This window comes from Oncorhynchus clarkii, chromosome 5 (genome assembly GCF_045791955.1).
Source record: "Oncorhynchus clarkii lewisi isolate Uvic-CL-2024 chromosome 5, UVic_Ocla_1.0, whole genome shotgun sequence".
Taxonomy (NCBI): domain Eukaryota; kingdom Metazoa; phylum Chordata; class Actinopteri; order Salmoniformes; family Salmonidae; genus Oncorhynchus; species Oncorhynchus clarkii.
Window position 1 is genome coordinate 61,204,343 of NC_092151.1, and position 8,901 is coordinate 61,213,243.

At 41.7% G+C, this 8,901-nt stretch overlaps 1 protein-coding gene across 3 annotated transcripts; it reads right to left on the bottom strand.

Moving 5' to 3' along the window:
• Nucleotides 1-246: 246 nt before the first annotated feature.
• LOC139409147 (cold inducible RNA binding protein b) lies at nucleotides 247-7,894 on the bottom strand. Of its 3 annotated transcripts, XR_011634364.1 has the most exons (8): nucleotides 7,810-7,894; nucleotides 6,754-6,863; nucleotides 4,860-4,966; nucleotides 4,636-4,771; nucleotides 4,152-4,338; nucleotides 3,924-3,991; nucleotides 1,378-1,445; nucleotides 247-674 (listed from the first exon to the last, which is right to left on the bottom strand). XR_011634364.1 is itself a non-coding variant. In XM_071153910.1 (7 exons), exons 2-7 carry the CDS (start codon nucleotides 6,851-6,853, stop codon nucleotides 3,476-3,478), a joined length of 612 nt encoding a protein of 203 aa, XP_071010011.1. In that variant the 5' UTR covers nucleotides 6,854-6,863; nucleotides 7,810-7,894; the 3' UTR covers nucleotides 2,526-3,475. The 3 variants fall into 3 exon arrangements, 2 of the variants coding, with proteins under 2 accessions (XP_071010011.1, XP_071010010.1); XM_071153910.1 differs by lacking the exons at nucleotides 247-674; nucleotides 1,378-1,445 and adding an exon at nucleotides 2,526-3,489; XM_071153909.1 differs by lacking the exons at nucleotides 247-674; nucleotides 1,378-1,445 and having other exon boundaries at nucleotides 3,781-3,991.
• Nucleotides 7,895-8,901: the final 1,007 nt, after the last annotated feature.

The following is an 8,901-nucleotide window of genomic DNA, read 5'->3' on the forward strand; positions in this document are numbered from 1 at the left end:
CACCCTACTTGATGGCACTGTCGTTGCTCTACCTTTACTATGTTGACGAAACAGTCTCACCATGTCATGTAGTACACATTTGTTTGGGCTACCTGGCTAAAATTCTTGCTCTCCTAACTCTCATTCATGGCCAACGTTGGCTAGTTACAGGCAGCAACGTCACTCGTTTGGACCAGACAGCATCAGATAACCTACGCATAGAGGCAGAGTTTAGGAATTGAAGAAACAATTTGAAACAGACTAACATGTGTTTTGAATTTTATTTCTTGAAGCCTGGCTTCCTTTGGCATCCATGAACACACATCACTGCATACAGCATTTAATTAGCATGCAAAAATGACAGTATTGTGCATGTTAGTACCAGATTTGATTTCCAATCCCATTTTAAGGCTGGTCTTGACAGAGTCAGGGCCACGTTCAGGTGCCAAATGTCTAACAAAGCAGATAGAAATGCCATGAATAAAACAGACAGGATTCCTTACTATACTTGTCAGAGTGTAATGTTTGTTCTACATGGCATATTTCCATCGCATCTTTCAAAGACGCTGCATCCTGCTGAATTACACCCCAGGTCCAGTTCAGCTGCTCATCTAATTCAGCCTTCAAGAGCTCTCCTGGTAGCGACCTCCCAAGGAGCAGTTTGCCGTTTCAGGGCAAGCCATCCTGTGCTGAATCTGGAATAGAAGCCACAATTAGCATGAGAAGAAACAGTAAAGTGACATGATTGTACATAGCACTGCTATATTTGTAAACCAAGTCAGTTTTACCATGCAGAGTATATGCTACTGCTAATAGTTGAGGCTGGTCCACAAAATGTCAAGTCGGTGCTTCTGAACGACAGCTAATGAGTAATTATCTATTATTCAAGGTGATTTGTAGATCAGCCAGTCTTGACTAGTCTGCTGCAAGGTTTCTCTCCAATGGGAGTCATCCATTGCCAGATGAATGGCAAGATTCGGTGGTCTGACCTAAAGCCCCTTAAACAGTCCATCTCTTGACAGACGCAACTGTCTGAAAAGTTGACCCGAGGACAATGTAGGTTGTAAACTATTTAATACGCATTCATGCATCCACCAATGGTTGCATGCCACACTGGCGACTGACAGTTAACTGAAACGCAAAATCCAGGCATAGTTCTGGCAGGCATTAGCCACACCTGTGCAGAGGAACACACCCTCCATACTTCAATTCATGTGGGGGCCATTGAGCAGTGATAAAGCCACCTGCCTAAAGGACCGATGAAAGTAGGGTTCCACAACACTGCTTTCACCAATCCATTCACGTCAGATCAGTGATTTCATAATGAAGGGGGAACACAAAACTGGGCCTATGACTTCAGCGGCATGGCATTCAGTACACATGCCATAGGACACCCACCTAGAAAGCATCGGCAGGAACCAGTTGCAGTCAGGCCTCGAGTTAGTTGTTCACATCCAACGCTTAACCTAATTGTGTAACGAGAAGGGTAATTAGTTTGTAGTACAGTCTGAGGGCAACAATGACAAGGCATGCATTTGCTTATCAATATCAAGCTAGCAAAGAACTACAGATGTGTTGAACAGCATTAACTTTTAGCATTAGACAATATTATCAAGTTTTGAAAGCTGGACATTTACTAAACTGTACATAGTGATACTTGACAAGAAAAAGGTGAGTCTAGAATTTAAGATGAAGACAACTTTGCAATCACTGGGAGAACAGTACAAAACACTGGTTTCACAGATGGATCAAACTTAGAATATTGTGATTTACACTAGGGATACTTTAGCAATGACTGCTCATGGAATTTGCAAAAGCTCAATGTTGATTTTCAGAGGCCCTAGCAGTCCCCTCGGTCTAATGGGGGACAGGGTGAAACGTTTCTCCAAAAACTGGATACTTTACTGGACGTTCTCATGCAACTCTGGGTATTGAACAGTAACGTCTAGGGCCTGAGGAAGTGACAGCGGTGCTTGGGCAAAGTTGAAGGTAGATAAGATGGACATCAAAATGAGAACTGTTTGAGGGATGCGAACAGGAGAGCAAAAGTCGTTACCTCACATTACTGGCCTATATCCACTTATGAACTAGCCAAGAGAGCAGCATTCACCAGAGAGGATTCACATGTCGGTAGGCACAACACTTCATTCTCCAAGGACTTTGTTGATTTCCAAAACGATAGTAGAGCTCTTGGGCGCAATGAAGCATTATAAAAGAACCAGTGCCAGCACCAGGATGACATTTCATTTCTATTCTGCTTTCAACACCCCCAGCCCCCCTGTACATTGACTAGCTTCAGCATCAGGGTAGACCCTTTAGCATGTTTTGAGTATTAATTCAGAGTACCTCCCAATATTCCTAAATGAGACTTACACCCAGCCACCCTTTCATAATGAAATCCTGCTTTGCAGAATACCCTTTCCAGCAGACTATGCCATCATTTCACTCAACCCACTTACTAAATCCCTCACTACCACTCACATTACATAACATTCAGCTGGCTTAGTGAACAGGCTATAGTTCTTTGAAGGCACAATAAATCAGAGCATTTTCAACGGGGTTGTTTAATAGGCTTCATGAAGCCAGGATATACAAAAAAATCTTAGGTGTTGGTTAACAGAACAGAGAGCACATATCCTTGAAGTAACATTGAGAGTGAACGTTCAGTCCATCAGCATATTATGCACATGTTTGCAAAGAGCAAAGTACCTTAGGCCAACTGCAGAAGGCTGCAACTAACACCTAGAATACAGCCCAAAGAGCCGAAGTAGGTTCACCAGTCAAAGTAATTCACTCTTTGGATACCGAGTATTGACAAATCTTTAGCAATATCAAGGTGGTCTGCTGGAAACCAGTGCTCCCACTTAGCATTCCTACCTTGCTACACTAAAGGAATGCATTACAGAACTGAAGGAGCAACATGTCTTTAGAGCACAATCACAGCTTTTCCAGCTTCTAGTGTAAATTTCATTGATTTCATTTTTTTTAAAGACCAGAATTCACTACAACTCCAGTTAAAAATGAGATTAAATGGAAACATGTCGCTACTGATATTTGAGTCTTTCGATTGAGCAGGAACATCGTCAAGATTGAATTTGTCTTAGAAGCTATCAGGCTGTGTTGAACAGGTTACGATTCAACAGTAGAAACAGGTTTAATTGCAAACAAAGGCATTTATAAAATTATCAAATTTGATTTTCTCCCAGTGCATTCTCCCTGCAACAGGAGGGCATATTGAGCTTAAGGTACTCAGACCCTTACTGAGCATCAAGGCTTACAGTAATTATATGCTACAGGATTTCAGTTACTGCCATGAGGACAGAGATCCTGAAGAATACTTTCAACACGATAAAAAAGGACTAAAGATGCTGATTTGTTAAAGAAAACACTAGAACCAGATACCACAAACAGAAAAAAAAAAGTCTTCGAAGAGCGCATCTTTAAAAAAACAGCCAGCGATGGGACGATCTTGCAATCAGGAAGTTTGTTTTTGTTTTTACTCGTGTGTAGCTGAGGACAAGAAGTAGGCACAAGTGTAAAGGCACTGCAGCATTCTGACATTTCTCACAGTAGACTAGAGCCCATTTATATTTTGTGCCACAGTTATCATTGCAACAGGAAAGCACCAGGACAAGGGCATTGAAAGAACCTATGCCTCTTCAAAAGAAACTGAGTGAAAAAATCTAGGAATGTCTTTCTGCTTTTGGATAGGGTGGTAGAGGGCTGGATATCCATCGTTTCAAAGAAATGTTTGATTCTTTGAGCAGACATGAGTATTTTAACATACTAATCCAAGAGGGCACAAGCTTTCGGCTTCTGAGCAACAAAGTCTTACAGGGGTCGTTCTGGGAGTCTATGCAATCATGTCCAGTTCCTCCTAAACATTTCTAGTTCGTACTAACAGTGAGATCATGGCAACAACTAGGCTACATCTTTATACTTACCATAGCTGTCATAGCTGTCTCGGTAGGATCCCCCGGAGCGGCCACCATATCCACCTTCTCCTCCACTCCTAAAAAGGGGGACAAATGAACTGGTTAACAGACACCAAGGAAAATACATGCCGGCGCAGGTACATGATTATCCTAGAAATAACTTAGGTAGCTTAAATACTATGTTATTAAAACTAGGAGACTGATAACTTAGAGAACTAAACCATGCAACATTCTTACCTGGCCTCTCTGTAACCTCCGCTGCCACCCCCAGAGGAGTATCCTCCTCCACCACCACTCCTGTAGCCACCCCCATAGCTGCGGTCCCCGCCACCCCCATAGCTGCGGTCCCCGCCATAGCTGCGATCCCCGCCATAGCTGCGATCCCCGCCATAGCTTCTTTCTCCCCCACCATAACCTCCACCACCTAGGACAACATTAAGAGGATTTCAGTCAAAGGACCTTTTATTTATTTATTTTATTTTACCTTTATTTAACCAGGTAGGCAAGTTGAGAACAAGTTCTCATTTACAATTGCGACCTGGCCAAGATAAAGCAAAGCAGTTCGACACATACAACAACACAGAGTTACACATGGAGTAAAACAAACATACAGTCAATAATAAAGTATAAACAAGTCTATATACAATGACCTTCACGTTGGAGCAAGTTAAACACTAAAAAGGAGGGGTGTGACGTGGAGCAATTGACGCTAACCACTTACCTCTTCCTCTGCCTCCCCTGAAGCCACCAGAACCGCCCCTGAAACCACCAGAACCACCCCTGAAGCCACCCCCGCGGTCAGATCTTCCTCCTGACTTGCCAGCTTCATCCACACGAATCATCCTGCCATCGACCGACTAAACAGGAGGGCGAAAAAAAAATCTATAATACCAATGATTCACGTCAGTCAAAGATATGCATGTGCCTGGGAAACCATCCCCTCACCTTGCCATTCATTGCAGCCATTGCGTCTTTGGCATCTTCTGGGTTTTCAAAAGTCACAAAGCCGAAACCCCTGGATCTCTGGGTCTCACGATCTCTGACAACGTCGACTGAAACAAAACATCAACCACCCACTCTAAATATTGACACAATATGGCCAAAGTCCACTAGACTGCACAAGTAGAAACCGATGGTTTTTTTCTGGCCCAAAAGGGGAGTGGTCAGCAACAACTCAACTTTTGTTGTTACATTTAAACCAATAATTTTGTCATAAGGAGAGATTCTCAACTTGTTTACTGCAATTATATACATTCTGTTATGGCACTGAGAGAATTTGTGTAAATGTTAGGTGACGAGACACTGACGTTATGCAAGAATTCTATAAACAGCAGTAAACAAATCCATTCTCACTAAATGCCAATTAGGCATCAAAATGCATAAATCATTTGAACACATGCAGTAGTTACCCATGACTAAAAGTATCAATACTGTACTTCATGAAATGTATGTTATATGAGCCCAAATGAATAGCAAGTGACTTGCCAAGGTTGAACTGTGGGACAACCCTTTTGGTGAAACCTGCAAAATTGGTACTAATAACGCGCCATTGGCGGAAGGTATTCCTCAACCTACCAGACTAAGCTCAATGTGACATATTGCTAAATAGTACTGGGGAAGTCCTGAGCGCATTTGTCATCCTTGGATTGAAATCATTTCAAACGTTTATTTCGTTCATTGAATTAAGTGTCTGGAGATAAGATGATCCATAAGATGGATCAGGAAGATCTATTTTTACACGCATTTATCCATTATACACCCCATTTATCTTATGACTGATAGCAGGGACTTTCAGACTAGGCTTGTAGGCATCAGAGCAAAACAGAGAGCACCATTATGTTCGTGAGACTCTCAGCTTTCCAATAAGGTATATTAGTGTGCATCTAAAACCAGAGACACTACAGACGAAAGTCAGCAAAAGAGGCTGTACCAAGGTACCAACTTCAGACGAGTCTTGTGGGTGTCCTAGAGCATGAAAACCAATGTGTTCAAACAATAATGTTTGACGTTACCACTATTTGCCCATTCAAACACATTGAATAAAAGATTCACTACGAGGAACAGGTAGTCCCCCCCCCAAAAAAAATGATACAAGGAAATGTGTTCTGGAGTGTCACCTATATCTGATAAGACCAGAAAACATTTGTTTTTACATGCATTTAACACCAATTATTTCATGCATTAAACAAACATTGGGTGGATTTATTCTTATTCTTCAAACAGTACACAAATTGCAGAAATTGTTAAAAATCATTTCGCATTAAGATTTGTGAACATGACCAGCATAACTTAAAATTGAGCTTAATTAAGTTACTGTAATTCCTCATGTACTGCTAATATGCATATTAATTTCATAAAAGTATATTTTATTTGAATTATGTGTTCTATCACCTTGAATTTCATTATATGCACAACCAAATCTTAAGATATTGGACAAAATGTGATGGGAGGGGGGGGGGGGGGTTGTCATTCAACTGTCCACAATCTTTTCGTCACTTGAAAATAAGATCAATGGTAAATCCTGAACATATTCATTAAAAGCTGTTCTATAACATTGAATACAAAGTATAACACCAGAACCAAAGTCACCTTTGAACCATTAACGCCACATTTTTGGCTATTAAGTGTATTTTCCCATGGCTAATGCGTCATTGTGGTTTTGGATTTAAATTCACTGACTAGATATATTGGTGATTGTTATCAGATTGAAAAATATATAGGTCCAGTTTAGTCATTTAATTTCCACACGTTTCCCCACCCGGGTTGTAATTTTTTATTTTTATCCGGCTGGCCCAAAGATTACAATGGCTGAAAAATCCCTGCTCTAGATGCAACATACCTTTAGCAATGTTTCCATATTTTGAAAACGCCTCTTCCAGTGAAGTTTCATCGGTGTCAAAACACAATCCTCCAACAAAAAGCTTCCCCTCGTCAGACATCTTGGATTATCTAGAAGGGAAAAATTAAGAGTATGACCAAGTCCTGTAAGAAAAGGTTAGAAAAGCACCAACTGGCTTTCACATGCACCACGAGATGCCATACATTTTAAGCGATGGCACGCCATTTTCTTCCACCCATCGGTTCGTTTTCAAATGCGTGGAGTAGCCATGTTTTAACCCGTGCAGCAAAGTTAACTACCTAGCTATGCATAATGTATAATTTAGCTGGCCAATTTAACTAGCTAGCTACACGGGAATGTTGGAAATTCTCAAATATGGCGATTAACTAGATAGCGACGCTAGACAAACACCCACAGCTCCGTCTCAAACAAAGCCAGACCAGCTAACGTTAACTAGCCAACGTTAGCAGGCCAAACCAGTCAAATTAGCCATTTCAAGCCACTCGGTACACATGGCCTGGGCCAGATATTGCCCACCCTGCAACGTAAACTAGCGTATTAAAAGTTAACGGCAGTAAGTAAAATTACTTGCCACGCAGTGTAAAAATCGTAGCCAGCTAACGTAGGCGACGGGATTGCTAGCTAGCAGCGTGCATTACCGTACTGTAGCGAACGGCCATTTTGTAGGGAATGTAGTAACTGACGTTTGCTAGTTAACGTTGCTTTTATACTTTGGAATAACATCCAGTTGTAACGTCAAATAGTGAAAATACGAGTAAAATTGTCACTCAAAATAGAGTACGGTTGAAGGGCAAGTTACATGCGAACTGGGGTCGAGTAACGTTAATCAAAGGCTAACGTTAATCTATTCTCCATCGACTAGTAAACGTTAGCTTGTCTAAATTGCAGCGCTAGCTAACGTTGGCTAGCAAGTAATTTGTCAAAGACAATAACTTCCCATAGGAACGCAAACTGCAAGGTCGAAATGAACAATGCAATTTTAATAGGCCTATGTTTCCCCCGCTAATTGTTAGAATTGGGTGGCTCTCTACTCACCTCTGTGTAGTTTGGCGCCGTCTGAGAAAGATGTTAAAATGGCTCCTGTTTATGAGCTCTTCTTCTTCTTCGTGTGGTCTTCCGGTATACTAGACGCTTTGTTGGGTATTGCTGCTGTTCACAGGTCAGAGTGTGAATTGCACATTTTGTTCACAAAAAAAGGATCTACCTGCAGACCGCTGTTATTACATGCTTACATTCCGCGCCCACTGCCAAACACACCAAGACAGTTCAGGAGACTGAAAAGATTTGGGGCGGCAGGGTAGCCTAGTGGTTAGAACGTTGGACTAGTAACAAATCTGTCGTTCTGCCCCTGAACAGGCAGGTAACCCACTGTTCCTAGGCCGTCATTGAAAATAATAATTTGTTCTTAACTGACTTGCCTAGTTAAATAAAGATACAAATTTGGCATGGGTCCCCAGATCCTCAGAAAGTTCTACAGCTGCACCATCGAGATGGATGGCAAGGCAACTGCTCGGCATCTTGACCATAAGGCGCTACAGAGTGCGTATGGCCCAATACATCACTAGGGCCAAGCTTCCTGATATCCAGGATTTATATACTAGGCGGTGTCAGAGGAAGGCCCAAAAAATGATCAAAGACTCCAGTCTGTTCTCTCTGCTACGGCACGGCAAGTGGTACCGGAGCGCCAAGTCTAGGACCAAAAGGCTCCTTAATTAACTTCTACCCAAGCCACTGCTGAACAATTAATCAAATCCAGCCTTTTTATATTGACCTCACTTTAGTTTATTTAGTAAATATTTTCTTAACTCTATTTCTTGAACTGCATTGTTTGCATGCAAGTAAGCATTTCACGGCGCATGTGACAAATACGATTTGACTAGGTAGATACTGCACCGGATGTATAAATGTGAAGCATCCGTTTGGCGTTTCCACTCACTACCAAATATGGTGATGAGAGGAAGCCCATTGGCCGGCAGTGGGAGAAGACGGAGCAAGATGGATTTTGGACGACATTTTGCAAAAATAAATGATTGATGAAACATTTGATAGCCATAGTCTTCTTTTTCCAAAACTAGAATCTGTAACAGAGTGTTTTGTAGACTTTACCCTTTGCCAAAGTTTCCAAAA